Raw genomic sequence first — 14,536 nt, 5'->3', positions numbered from 1 at the left:
ACCAAGGCCTAGAGGGAGTGACCAGAGTTCAATTTCCAACACACATTAGCCTCACAACTGCCTCTCAGTCCAGCTCCATGAGATCTAGCATCCTCTTCTGACCTCCTGGGGTACCAGCACACACGTGCATACATACATGCATATGGGCACACATACACAAAGGTAAACAAAGCAAAACAAAATGAATCTTTTCTTTTTAATAAAAAGAAGAATGAGTCACACAGCTCTGCAAAAAACTCCAGCATGGTGAGTGACTCCATACCTGTGATCTTAGCATGAGAGAGACCAAAAAGATTCCAAGTTTGAGACCATCCTGTGCTCTATCTAGAGACTCAGCCTCAAACAATATACACATGCACACATAGGTATCTATGCATACTCATGTACATGTATGCATACTCATATACATGTATGCATACACCACCCGCAGACAGCAGAAGGTGTAACTCGATTGATTTCTCCTTGCTTTGCATTGTGAGGTCCTGGGTGTATCCCAGCAGCCAAAAGCTGAGCTAGAGCCTGTAAACAGTTCACACAGGGAGGTCCAATTACCACAAAAGGAAGGCGAGTGGGCTGTGGAGGAGAGAAACAGCTCAGTCCTTATGCCAGGACGTATGGCCATCTTCGAGAGTCCAGAGCCCTTCCATGCATCGGAGGCCCGTGAGACACGCAGCACTAATGGAGTTCGCTAAATGCCTTCCTCTTCTGCACCTTCAGCACTCAGGAGGGCTCTCAAAGGGGAATGTGGAGCATCTGGTTTCCGTGACAGGAAAAGAAGGGAGAAATGAATGAGCAGATCCAAGAAGGAAGCTGTGACTTCCTTCAATGGCAGAAATCTGCCCTGGGGCAGAATTACATCAGGATTGTTTTTTACCTTTGTGTGCAGTGGAACAAATGTCTATCCAAAAATGTTTTGGGGGGGGGGGGAGATTTGTTTGTTTTGTTTTGTTTTTGAGACAGGGTTTCTTCGTGTAGCCCTGGCTGTCCTAGAACTTGCTCTGTAGACCGGGCTAGCCTCAAATTCAGAGATCCCCCTGCCTCTGCCTCCTGAGCACTGGGATTAAAGGCTGTGTTGCCCCTGTTTTGCATGCAGACACTGATTTTTCAAAATCATTCTAGAGATTCTCGGAGTGAACCCCATTGGTCTTTGGGAATTCATCGTTAATGGACTCTAGGGTACTCCCTTTCCCTAACATGGTGGCTTCTCCTTTTCCTTAAGGGCACGGTGAGATGAGGGACGGTCTTGAGAACACACTTTGGAAGTGCTAACCTAGTGACATCTATTAAATTTCTCTGTGTGCTTTTGTGTAGTTCTGAGGGTCAGGCAGCAGCCCATTGACTCTTAGAGGCCATTCTTCTATGGGCAAAGCCCAGCTCCACATGGGGGAAGTGCTTAGGGTTGCTATAGGGAGGCTTTGGGGAAGAAGCTGTGAGGAGTGAAACCAGCCTCAGAGATGGGGCTGGCTGAATCTCAGAGCAGGAGTCCCCCACCACCCCACCCTTACCCCTGCTGATGCTTTCGCCCTCCCTGTGACCAGGGCTGAAGACAATTGTGGGAGCCCTGATCCAGTCTGTGAAAAAGCTGTCGGATGTGATGATCCTCACTGTCTTCTGCCTGAGTGTCTTTGCCCTGGTGGGGCTGCAGCTTTTCATGGGAAACCTGCGTCAGAAGTGCGTGCGTTGGCCCCCGCCCATGAATGACACCAACACCACGTGGTATGGCAATGACACTTGGTACAGCAATGACACTTGGTACGGCAATGACACTTGGTACATCAATGACACTTGGAACAGCCAGGAGAGCTGGGCCGGCAACTCTACCTTTGACTGGGAGGCCTACATCAATGACGAAGGTGAGAAGGGAGGTAGAAGGGCCAGAGGAGACTACCTGACTCCTCAAGGACGCATTGTCTCAGCTGCTTCTTCATAGAAGACGTAGCTTAAATCCATCACTAGCCAGCTTGGGTTGTAGCCTCCCACAGGTCTCTCAGTCATGACCCTTAAAATGGTTGCGTATTAAATGGAGTATGACAAAACCTCCCTCGAAGGGTTAATGTGATGACGACACCCTGTTTTAAAATCCTGTGTCTGTTGAGGCTGAGGGAGCTCAATCTATAAAATGCTTGCCTCGAAAAACCGAGGACTCGAGGTCGATCTCCAGAGCCTGTGTAAACAACCAGGCATAGTGGCACATGTCTGTGGTTCCGACTCTGAGTGGCACATGTCTGTGGTTCTGACTCTGAGTGGCACATGTCTGTCTGTGGTTCCGGTTCTGACAGGTCCCAGGAGCTCACTGCACAGCTAGGCAACCCTGCCTCATTGGCCAGCCCCAGACCTTAATGAGAGACTCCTGAAAAAAAAAAAAGTGTACCATTGGTCCTGAGAAACAACACCCAAGGTTGCCCTGGGAGACACACACACACACACACACACACACACACTCATGCACACGTGTGTGCTAAGGCTCTCACTATACAAAGAGACAGTCCATCATCCTTCTGTAGCCTGAACATGTGTTGTTCTTCCCCACGTTCTGGCAGGGCTGCCGCCAGCCACATCCTGTTCCCATGGCTGTCCTTTATAGGCACACACAGCACACATACACATTCTCATGCAGTCACTAGTACACACAGTGTCTTCTCCTTGGAACAGTGTCCTTCCTTCACTGTGCTTCCTAGATTCCAACTCCAACCCCTCCCCAGTGCACACACAGAAACACGCCCTTTGACACAGGGCCGTATTGGGTCCCTGGTGAATCCTGACTTCGTAACCACAGCGGGTACAAGCTTATGTGGCTTAGTGCTGAGCCCATGCAGTTTATCCGCTGGAGACCCTGGAGCTTGGAACTGTTCATAAAAGACAGGAGGGGCCCCAGGGAGTGTCTGTGTAGCCTCTTTGGGCACACAGATGTGTTGACGGCTGTGTGGTGTGTGCACGTGTTTACTGGGCATCTGTGTGGTAACATGTCTTCTTTGTGGCCTCTGATTCCCAAAGGGAACTTCTATTTCTTGGAGGGCTCCAATGATGCTCTGCTCTGTGGGAATAGCAGTGATGCTGGGTGAGTTGTGGGGCAACAATGTATCCTGGTATGGAGGTGGGGGCTTCATTAGAGACAGGGATCTGGGGTGGAGAGATGAGGGAACCAGTGGTTAAGAATAGAAAGCTATCATGCCTGCAAGGCATATGGAGACCTGGGGATCTCCCATCCTCCATCTGTCCTCAGCTCTCTTCTCTCCCTAAGACAGCTTCCCCCCCTTTTTACTACCAGGCACTGCCCTGAGGGCTACGAATGCATAAAGGCTGGGCGGAACCCCAACTATGGCTACACCAGCTATGACACCTTCAGCTGGGCTTTCCTGGCTCTCTTCCGGCTCATGACGCAGGACTACTGGGAGAACCTTTTCCAGCTGGTACAGATGCCCCCACTCTGCAGACTCCCGTTTGGCCCCACAGACTCCATTGCCACTCCCCTCAGAGCTTCACAGAGCCCATCCGCGGTAACCTCTGCACCCTCTCTTCTACAGGACTCCTTCAGTCCCACTGCTCTTAGGAATTCCTGGCCAGAGCCAAACCAGTCCCTTTCCCTTTCCATTTCTGCTTTTTGAGCTGAGCATCTGGGCCCTGCCATAGACCCAGGCCCAGGAATCTCCAAGCCTCAGAGAAACCAGTAAGATAGCTAACTGGGAAACTGAACCCAGCCCGCACACAATGAGAGTTGACCCTCTATCTCGGTAGGCTTGGCCTCTGTAGATTCAACCAACCACAGGTCGAAAATACTCTTTACAAAATGGAGCAGATAGTGGTGTCACGTGCCTTTAATTCAGGGCTTGGGAGGCAGAGGCAGGCGGATCTCTGAGTTTGAGGCCAGCCTGCTCTACAGAGTGAGTTCTAGGACAGCCAGGGCTACACAGAGAAGCTCTGTCTTGAAAAAACAAAAACAAACAAACAAAACCCCAAAAATAAAATAGGAATAAAAATAAAAATAAACAACACAGGGAAAAAAAAAACCCAACAAAAGCAAATGAAACAGGATGGGCGTGTAGCTCAGTGGTAGAGTTTTTTTTTTTTTTTTTTTTTTTGGTTCTTTTTTTCAGAGCTGGGGACCGAACCCAGGGCCTTGCGCTTCCTAGGTAAGCGCTCTACCACTGAGCTAAATCCCTAGCCCCAGTGGTAGAGTTTTGACCTAGTGCCGTACAAGGTCCTGTGCTCAAGTCCCGGGAATGTGCAAGTGAGAAATGAAGTATTTCAGAAGGAATATGCCCATGCTGGAGACTCCTTTCCAGAGAATATTCTATGGGGAAACATATTTACTCCATAACTGAGAAAGCCCAGCAACTTCATGCTTAGCAGTTACATTGTATCAGATACCAGGGTCATCTAGAAAGGATTAGAAGAGGGGGCTGGATGCAAACAACGCTCCTTTCCTAGAGGAGCCCTGAGCATCTTCAGATCTTGCTATACCCAATTCCCAGGATGCCAAGGGCAGGCCAGCACTTGGTCCTTACTGTATGCATGACAGGTGGGTTGAGAATGAACGATTTTGTCTCTTGATCTTTGGCAACGTTTCTAACACGATTAATAATAACAATAATCACAGGTCTACTGTTTGTTGAGCATTTACTAGGCACCAGGCTCTGGGGTGAAGCAAAGTTTCAAGCCCTGTTTGCTGTTTGTCCGGGCGGGTTTTTTGACCTCAGGCTGCCTATGTGGGCTCCCACAGCTCTGATATGGGAGCCTGGAATACCTGGGTCACTCACGTGCATTTTGAAGTTCCCCGGAATGAGGCTGAGTTGCTGAGGATGGCCACGCCTTGTCTCCAAGGCCCCCAAATCCCTGGGCTTCTTGAGGGACCCTTCTCTGCTTCCCTACTTAAGCAGTGACCGTGTAGAAGACCCCCATGGAGACCTCGAGACCCCTTTCTCCTTCTCTCCGCATCCCCAGACCCTACGAGCTGCTGGCAAGACCTACATGATCTTCTTCGTGGTCATCATCTTCCTGGGCTCCTTCTACCTCATCAATCTGATCCTGGCCGTGGTGGCCATGGCGTACGCTGAGCAGAATGAGGCTACCCTGGCCGAAGACCAGGAGAAAGAGGAGGAGTTCCAACAGATGCTTGAGAAATACAAAAAACATCAGGAGGAAGTGGAAAAGGTGTGGACCCAGGCAGGGAGCTTGGGGTGAGGATCCAAGGGTCTCCCCAACACTGGCCTGGACTTAGCCACTGGTTCCAGGTTGGGAGGGGGGGCAGGCAAGAGGGAAGGACTGTGAGACAAAAAGAGCAGAAAGGCCCAGATTGGGAGCTTTGATGGAAGGGGTGTTGCAGGAAAACCACCATACAGCCAAGCATTTGGAACAGTGAAATGGGAACTTTGCTCCAGATTAAAGGTCTATGGCTTCATGCTTTCTGGGTCCATGCTGAGGTAAAGGTGGGGCTCCCGGTTATACGTGGAACAGCTTCTCTCTTAGGTTGAGGGTCTTCAGGGTCGGGGTCCTCAGTCACCTTGTCTTTACCCTGTCACTCCGTTGCCATTCAGGACTGTCCCTTTCCTACATGCACTAGATTTGACATCAGCTAAGGAAAGGACCTGTCGTCTAAAAGGCTCAGTAAGAGTTTCTGAGGGCCAGTGTTTTCATACTCCTGGCTCAGAGTGAAATCTCTTTCTTTCCTTTTTCTTTTTCTTTGTTTATTTGATGTATATGAGTACACTGTAGCTGTCTTCAGACACAGCAGAAAGCATCGGATCTCATTACAGATGGTTGTGAGCCACCATGTGGTTGCTGGGAGTTGAACTCAGGAGCTCAGGAAGAGCAGCCAGTGCTCTTAACCGCTGAGCCATCTCTCCAGCCCCAGAGTGAAATTTCTTACTCATCCTCTTTGCTGATTTATAGGCTAAGGCTGCCCAGGCTCTGGAAAGTGGAGAGGAGGCAGATGGGGACCCAACCCACAACAAAGACTGCAATGGGAGCCTGGATGCATCCGGGGAGAAGGGGCCCCCAAGGCCAAGCTGCAGCGCAGACAGTGCCATCTCAGATGCTATGGAGGGTGAGTACCCTGTGCTCCCCTTCCCCTCCTACTCTGCCTGCACTGCCCACCAGGCCTCTCAGCCCCCTGAGCTGTAGGGAGGGGCCTGCTTGGACCCAGCTTCAGGAGGGCAGTAACTTAATATCAACACCAAAGAAATAAGCCAGGTTAAATATAGACCTGTCAACCTGGCCCATTTCTGGCTGCAAGGCCAGGCCATTGCAGGAACTAGGGACTTCCGGGAGAGCTCTTGGGGTTGCCAAGGCAACGGGGAAGGACAGGCTAATAATACTAAACCAGGAAGGCCTGGTGTTCCGGAAACTGCTCCACTATTTCCTGGGTAAGGGTTAAAGGTCAATGGTTAATTCCCCCAAGTAGAATCACAGACTCTCCACAAGTCCTGTGGTACCCCCAATTCTCAGCCGGAGAATTAAAAACCCGAAACAAGACAGGGTGGACAGAAGCACAGTAAATGGGTGGAGCGGATTACTGACTGGAAAGAAAGATGAGAAGTGTATGGCTGGGAAAAGAGGAAGGGGAGAGGGAGGGAAGAAGAAGGGAGCAACAGAGATGTGGAAAAAGGAAGGAAATGGAGAAGAAGGGGGCTAGAAAGGATCTCTGACCGGGAGAAGGGACCCAGTCACTCCCGGGACTTGCTTTATGCTAAAACCAGAGTCTAGGGTTCTTCAGGGCTCTGTAAGCCTTTGGAGAAATCCATCCCACCTTACACTCCGCATTCAGGTGTACATGCCCTGTGTGCGCGTGTGTGCGCGTGTGTGCGTGTGCGTGTGTGTTTGTGTGTGTGCTTATGTGTATGTGTGTGCATGTGCGTGTGTGTTTGTGTGTGTGTTCATGTGCATGTGCGTGTGTGTTTGTGTGTGTGCTTATGTGTTCATGTGCATGTGTGTGCATGTGCGTGTGTGTTTGTGTGTGTGTTCATGTGCATGTGCGTGTGTGTTTGTGTGTGTGCTTATGTGTTCATGTGCATGTGTGTGTACGTGTGTGTATGTTTGTGTGTGTGTGTGCATGCGCATGTATGTGTGCATGTGCGTGTGTGTTTGTGTGTGTGTATGTGTGCATGTGCATGTGTGTACGTATGTATGTTTGTGTGTGTGCTTATGTGTTCATGTGCATGTGTGTGCACGTGTGTATGTATGTTTGTGTGTGTGTGCATGCGCATGTGTGTGTATGTGTGCATGTGCATGTGTGTACATATGTATGTTTGTGTATGTATGTTTGTGTGTGTGCATGCGCATGTGTGTGCATGTGCATGTGTGTTTGTGTGTGTGTATGTGTGCATGTGCATGTGTGTACGTATGTATGTTTGTGCGTGTGTGTTTGTGTGTGTATGTGTGCATGTGCATGTGTGTACATATGTATGTTTGTGTGTGTGTTTGTGTGTGTGTATGTGTGCATGTGCATGTGTGTACATATGTATGTTTGTGTGTGTGTGTGTGTGTTTGTTCGTGTGCGCATGCGTGCATGTGTGCGGAAAAGGTCTGGGGAAAACTGGACAGACCTGGCCCAATAAGCTTCCCTCCTTTGCTCTTACCGAGGTCTCTTTCTAAGGTTTCCAATCTCAGACACTGGGCACCTACAGTAGCCCAAGCGGACTAGTCTGACGCAGTCTGGAAAGAGGTTCACTCTTCTTACTCCTCAGTGGGACCCCAGCCCCACTCAGGGTCCCCAGGAACCTGCCAGCCATCCTAGTGTCTTTCCTTCCCCTGCAAAATAGATGGAGTCAATACTGTTTACCTCTTAAGTCTCCAGTGGTAAGTACTGGAGAGTCTGATCGGGCATAGACATCTTTTTATGCCCAGGCACAGTCTGGAGTGACCGATGTTACCAGCAGCAGAAAGGCCTTCAGGAATTCTGGCTGGCAGCACAGGGGACTGTCCCCCTAAAGTGAACTCTCAGTGTTCCCTAAAGACTCCAGAACCCAGACAGAGGCCAGGGTCTCTCTCTCTCCTGGTGGAATCCCAGACCCGAGAGGCTCACAGATAACTCAGCTCCAATTCACTGAGAGGAGGGTATTGTGGGAGCTCAACAAGATGGCAGAGCTCAAAGCAGAGCGCTGTGGAGGGGTATGGGTTAAGGCTTACCAAGGAGGTGTGTGCTGTGAGAGGCTGAGCTCTGAGAGAGCAGGTCCTGAGAGTGGAATGTGAGGAGAGAGTAAAGAAGGCCTCATTGAGAGGATGGGAAGAAGAGAGCAGAGAGAAAGCTGAGTTTCCGGGACAGGGACAGGGGCAGGGACAGGACGATGTCCTATGAAGCGGAGTCTATAGGGAAGAGATCAGAGGAGGCCTGTCACTGGCTGGAGTATTGAGCGGAGCAAAGAGCTAGATGGAGAAAGAGTCGAGCCAGGCGAGAAGCTCGACTCTTCATCAGACGCCCATTATAACCCGTTACAACAACCCCACCTCCAGAGCTGGAAGAGGCCCATCAGAAGTGCCCACCGTGGTGGTACAAGTGTGCACACAAAGTCCTCATCTGGAACTGCTGTGCCCCGTGGGTGAAGTTCAAACATATAATCTACCTGATCGTCATGGACCCCTTTGTGGACCTGGGTATCACCATCTGCATTGTGCTCAACACCCTCTTCATGGCCATGGAGCACTACCCCATGACCGAGCACTTTGACAACGTGCTCTCCGTGGGCAACTTGGTAAGGAAGGGACAGAAGGAGAGGGCGGTCATCTGGAAGACAGGACAGACATGTGCTGCCTGGGCTGTGTGGAAATGCAGGGCATGCGGGGACAGCTGGCATGAATCGTGGAGGCACAGGCAGTGGTCTAGGGGATATAGTAACTCAGCTTCAAAGTATCTGGGAACAAGGAAAGTGGGGCGAGCTGAGATCGGAACTCCCGGGAGGTCTGGGATCCTGGCCACCTCCTGGAATTGGGGTGGAGGGAGTGGGTGTGTGGAAATGGGTAGGCTGAGGTAACAAGTTTCTCGATGTTTATAGACTGTGAACCTAAAAGAGACCAAGGGACCTGGGAGTGGGGGCATATAGCCAGAGACATCCGATGCAAAGGGGTCTACCTCCCCTTCCCCCAGGGGCCTCCCGGTTCTCCAGCTTCACCCGGCTACTCTCTCCTGAGCCCTTTTGCTGCTCAACTATTGTTGACATGCTCTGATCCGACTGCTTATCCTTGTCCATTAGGAGCATTAACACCTCATTGCCAGCCCCAGTGGAGCCTGACAAAGGGAAAAGCCGCTGCCTCCTCCTCCATCCCCCTGATCCATTGTGCTCCGCCCTTCCCAATCTGCTTTGCAGTCCCACCCCGCCCCCCATGGCAAATGAGCAAAAGGCTCCCCCTTACCTCCTGGGAGAGGCAGACTCACAGTGTAAGATGTGAGGGAGGGTTGGGACAGGACTGGGTAGGGGACATAAAACTCCCCAATCATCGAAATCCCCAGCCTTCAACGCAGATAGGTCTGTCTTGTGAAGCAGCCATGGCCAGGCTGGGCAAGAGAGGCGAGAGCGTGCTCCAGGCTCACGGCACAGCTGCCAGGGTGTGTATAAATGGGCAGGACCTGTCTGCTGCTCACCCACTGTCCACACCATGCTGCTGTGGCCAGGGAAAGCTCTTCGGAGAGATCCAGTGTGAGCCTAGGCGGGTTGTGTACCCAGAGCAGCTGATGCCTGGTAGGAGTGGCGTCATGCCCTGTGAGCTTTAAGGGGCTGCGAGGCCTTCAGATACCTGTTCTGGCATTGAGGAAGCAGATATGATCCTCTTACCAATTTTGTCCCTTATAGTCCCTGCCCAAGACCGTGTCCATCCAAGGTCGCTTGATGGTTGAGATGTGGCTCCATTCCCAGCACTGAATAAAGCCGGGCGTGGTAACACATGCTTTTGTAACCATAGCACCCAGGAGGTGGAGGCAGTCAAAAGTTCGAGGTCATCCTCCGCCACATACTGAGTTCAAGACCAGCCCAAGCCACATGATACATGTTTCAAAATCAAAAAGTAAAGTCTGCTAGGTCCTGGAGTTATATTTAGTAGGGAGGCTTGGACGCAGAGGAGAAATCTTGAGCTGAGAACCAGAGAAACTGATAAAGGGAGCTGGGGTGCCTGTTGTGAGCCTCAGTTGTTTAGCTGTGGAAAGAGTGGGATATTCCCTCCAGTTTCGTAGAGAACCACATGCCAAGGAGGTCCGTGTGACCAGCGCTTCATGAGTGCTAAACTTTATGATCAGGTCAAAGCCACAAGAAGCTATCGACTTGACTGAGGTCACAGTGTCAGAAATGGATAGGAATGGTTCTGTGTTGTACCCACCTGTTCATATGACACGGTCTTTGTACCAGACACTACATGCACACACATGGGCCTTGGGTACCATTCCCTGTCCCCTTTCGGGACCTTGAACCCTTGCCCTTCAGTCCCCAAAGCCTCTGCCAGGAGATGGAGGAGGGGAGTCTCCCAAGAGCCATGTCTCCACGAGGCTCTGTGACAGGGATTCCGTGTCCCACCCCACAGGTCTTCACAGGCATCTTCACTGCGGAGATGGTGTTGAAGCTGATTGCCATGGACCCCTACGAGTATTTCCAACAGGGCTGGAACATCTTTGACAGTTTCATCGTCACCCTCAGCCTGGTGGAGCTGGGCCTGGCCAACGTACAGGGGCTGTCAGTGCTCCGTTCCTTCCGCCTGGTACAGACCCGGGGAGCTGAGGGGGATGGGAGGAGATTCCCTAAGAGGCTGCCCTGTGCACACCACTCGGCCCCTCAGAACCTATTCCTGTAAACTAGGAGAAAGAGAGTCCTTCCTGTCTATTACCCAGGGCTGGGGCCGGGCACCAAAATGATAGCCATGGGAGGCAAAGTTAGATGACCTTAGGCTTTGGTTCCATTTTGCAGGCCTGAAGGAAGACAGATCTTCATTGTGAGTTAGTGACAAGCTTGGGGCTTAAGAATTACTAATTTTGGGCTGGAGAGATGGCTCAGTGGTTAAGAGTACCGACTGCTCTTCCCAAGGTCCTGAGTTCAAATCCCAGCAACCACATGGTGGCTCACAACCATCTGAAATGAGTCTGATGCCCTCTTCTGGTGTGTCTGGAGATAGCGACAGTGTAATCATAATATATAATAAATAAATAAAATATTAAGAATTACTAATTTTGGGGTTGGGGATTTAGCTCAGTGGTAGAGCGCTTGCCTAGGAAGCGCAAGGCCCTGGGTTCGGTCCCCAGCTCCGAAAAAAAGAACCAAAAAAAAAAAAAAAAGAATTACTACTTTTTTCCTCTACCCCTTGAAGTTCACTCCTATTTTTCAACATCATCATGAGGATGCAAACAGCGAAGAGTTTAGCGAAAGTCTACCAGCTCCTTGGGTGTCTGTGTCTCCCACCCAACAGTCATGACCATATTGTAATTTTATCTTTAAAAATATTATAACTTATTTATTTATTTATTTATTTATTTTAACATATGTGAGTACACTGTAGAGTGAGTACACTGTAGCTGTCTTCAGACACACCAGAAGAGGGCATCAGATCTCATTACAGTTGGTTGTGAGCCACCATGTGGTTGCTGGGATTTGAACTCAGGATCTCAGGAAGAGCAGTTGGAGCTTTTAACCACTGAGCCATCTCTCCAGCCCCAATATTTAAAATTTTATATGTGAGTGTACCTATACACCACGTGTCTGTGCTGTGGGTGTTTGTAGAATCCACGAGGAGATGTTGGATCCCTTGGAGCTGGAGTTAGAGGTGGTTGTGAACCACCAAATGTGGTTGCTGGGAACGGAACACAGGTCCTCTGGAAGAGCATCTGTGCTTTTAGCTGCAGAGCCAACTCTCCAGCCCCAGGCACCACAGTCCTTCTTCCCATGGTCTGCTTTTATTAGAGAGAATATGTTAGGCAAATTTTGGTGTCTAATCTTGCCTGTGACTACTTCAAACTGTATCTTCAATGGGTAAGAACATCTTTCTTTTTAACATAGACAACAGGAGACTTGTGGACATATGTATCTTATTAACATGGAGACAAACTCAAGTGGTTCCTCAGGAGGGTGGGGTTTAAGACCGTTGGACATTGTTCTTCCTCCCGGGTCTCCCTGGGGTTGGCTGGTGGTCCACAAGCCCATTCATACACGGATTCTCTCTGCCTGGCAGCTGCGTGTCTTCAAGCTGGCCAAGTCATGGCCAACACTCAACATGCTCATCAAAATCATTGGCAACTCAGTGGGCGCGCTGGGCAACCTGACCCTGGTGCTGGCCATCATCGTCTTCATCTTCGCCGTGGTGGGCATGCAGCTGTTCGGCAAGAGCTATAAGGAGTGTGTGTGCAAGATCGCCTCAGACTGCAACCTGCCTCGCTGGCACATGAACGACTTCTTCCACTCCTTCCTCATCGTCTTCCGCATCCTCTGCGGGGAATGGATCGAGACCATGTGGGACTGCATGGAGGTGGCCGGCCAGGCCATGTGCCTCACCGTCTTCCTCATGGTCATGGTCATTGGCAACCTGGTGGTAAGTGAGGCTGTCAGGGGAGTTTCCTGACTCTTACCCAGGAAAGACATGAAGCGCGTCCAGTTCCTCTCTTTCCCATTTGAGGGGCCTGCTTGTTATCGGTACAGCTGTATAAAATTGTTGGTGTTTGGGGGAGCCGGTGGTGATGGACGCCATAATTCCCAGCACTCAGGAAGCTGAAATGGAGGATCTCTGAGAGTTCAAATACAGCCTAGGCTACTTAGTGAATGCCCTATGGCCTGGGTTGTAGAGCAAGGCTGTCTCAAAAACAAACAAACAAACAAACAAACAAACAACAGAACCCAGTGGGGGCTGGAGAGATGGCTCAGCAGTTAAAAGACCCTGTTGCTTTTGCAGAGGATTGGGTTCAATTCCCAGCACCCACATGGTGGCTCCTAATCACCCATAACTCCAGTTTCGAGGGATCAGTGTCCTCTTCTGACCCCTTTGGGCACCAGGCACTCACGTGGGGCACATACACACACATGCAGGCAAAACATGCATAGAATAAAATGAAGAAATCGAACTTTAAAAATGTGCTCTACCTTCCACACCCTACCTCCCCAAATGGTAGTTTTATACGACTCCACTCAGTGAGCTTCAAAACTGTACACGAAACAATCCGCAGGAGTTTTTTTTTTTTTTTTTTTTTGGTTCTTTTTTTCGGAGCTGGGGACCGAACCCAGGGCCTTGCGCTTCCTAGGTATGTGCTCTACCACTGAGCTAAATCCCCAGCCCCTCCGCAGGAGTTTCTTAAAACAGGTTCCCAGCCCCAGCCCCGGGGAATCTGGTTCTGTAATCTCCAGAGCTTAGGCTCAGAGCACCACACGGTGCCACTGTCGCTGGTTCCGAGACAGCGTTTGCTTTTTCAGACTCATTCTGTATCCCAAAACTGGCCTAGAACTTTCAGCAATCCTCCTGCCTCAGGTTCCGGAGTGCCATTAGTAAAGTTGTGTACCATGTCTGGCTTGTGTACACACCCAGGGTTTGGGCTGTGTATAGAAGAGATGCAGGCAGGACAGGGGTGAGGCTCGTGGTCTAGCTGGCCAGCGTTTCTGTGGCTAGGGTCAGTCCAACTCCACTACTTGGGGTAGAGGTCAGGTCTCTCCCATCAGAGCTCCTTGATGCTGGCCCCAGCTGCCTCCTGTGGTGGCCAACACTTGTCCTGGGGAGCAGAGGGTGGAAGACGCTGCCCACATGCCCTTCACAAAGACTGGAGGAATTGTGGGCTGCTGGGTCAGTGCTTCTCAGATATCGCTGAGCTCTGGCTGGGGGGCTGATGTCGATGGGGGAGGGCGAGTCACCTCAGCTGGAGGAGACCATGGGGCAGCTACAGCAGAGACATCAGGACTTCAGTTCCTGGGAAAGGGTTATGAGAGAGTGAGGAGAAAGAGAAGATTCCTGAATCAGACGACTTTGGGCCAGGATTTGGTGGGGATGACATGCTTGAAGTAAAAGTCTGTGGACATAGATTTAAGGGCTGGGCGCGGGGGCGGGGGAGGGGGAGGGGGGTGGTTAAAAGAGTTGTAGGAGTCTTCGCTCTCTGTACAAGGGCGGTCAGGAACGTTTTGTGCTACGTTTTGTTTGCTTGGTTGTTTTTGTCTTTTGAGGCAAGGTCTTGCCAAGTAACCAGGGCTCTTCTTGAGCTCAAGACCTTCCTGCCTCAGCTACTCAAGCACTGAGTAAGCATTGTAAGCAGGCAAGCAGGCTCCACCGTGCCCACTTAAACATTTATTCCGTGTGTGTGCATGTGTGTGTGTGTGTGTGTGTGTGTGAGAGAGAGAGAGAGAAAGAGAGAGAGAGAAGGCACTTATGTGACAAAGCCCTTTCACATCCTGGATCATCTCACTGGCACATGCTTTGCAGTAATTCTAACCTCTTTTTCCTATCTGGAAAACAGGGATACCCAGTGGTGTGGTCATAAGGGTACCAGGGCACAGGTCTCAATATTTAGGGCTCTAACTTCTAAGAGACCAGATGTTACAGATGAGTAGTTTTAGGTTAATAATTATTATAATAAAATTGGCAACTGCCTTCCTTT

General features: G+C 50.5%; 1 protein-coding gene and 1 long non-coding RNA gene across 3 annotated transcripts in view; one reads left to right on the top strand and one right to left on the bottom strand.

Annotated features, from left to right (window-relative positions):
• Window positions 1-14,536, top strand: part of Scn4a (sodium voltage-gated channel alpha subunit 4) — a 50,994-nt gene that overhangs the window by 18,703 nt on the left and 17,755 nt on the right. For both annotated transcript variants that reach the window (XM_006247559.5, NM_013178.2), the window contains 8 exons: window positions 1,539-1,853; window positions 2,995-3,058; window positions 3,269-3,410; window positions 4,942-5,151; window positions 5,890-6,043; window positions 8,449-8,687; window positions 10,504-10,677; window positions 12,139-12,495. In XM_006247559.5, the coding sequence (XP_006247621.1) occupies window positions 1,539-1,853; window positions 2,995-3,058; window positions 3,269-3,410; window positions 4,942-5,151; window positions 5,890-6,043; window positions 8,449-8,687; window positions 10,504-10,677; window positions 12,139-12,495 (1,655 nt within the window). The remainder of the gene's footprint in view (window positions 1-1,538; window positions 1,854-2,994; window positions 3,059-3,268; window positions 3,411-4,941; window positions 5,152-5,889; window positions 6,044-8,448; window positions 8,688-10,503; window positions 10,678-12,138; window positions 12,496-14,536) is intronic.
• LOC108352146 (uncharacterized) lies at window positions 183-9,616 on the bottom strand. Its single transcript, XR_001840302.3, has 2 exons — window positions 9,346-9,616; window positions 183-2,350 (listed from the first exon to the last, which is right to left on the bottom strand). It is a non-coding gene; the product is annotated as an uncharacterized LOC108352146 (long non-coding RNA).

The sequence above is a fragment of the Rattus norvegicus genome, chromosome 10 (assembly GCF_036323735.1).
Source record: "Rattus norvegicus strain BN/NHsdMcwi chromosome 10, GRCr8, whole genome shotgun sequence".
NCBI lineage: Eukaryota > Metazoa > Chordata > Mammalia > Rodentia > Muridae > Rattus > Rattus norvegicus.
This window is presented reverse-complemented; position numbering and strand designations above follow the sequence as displayed.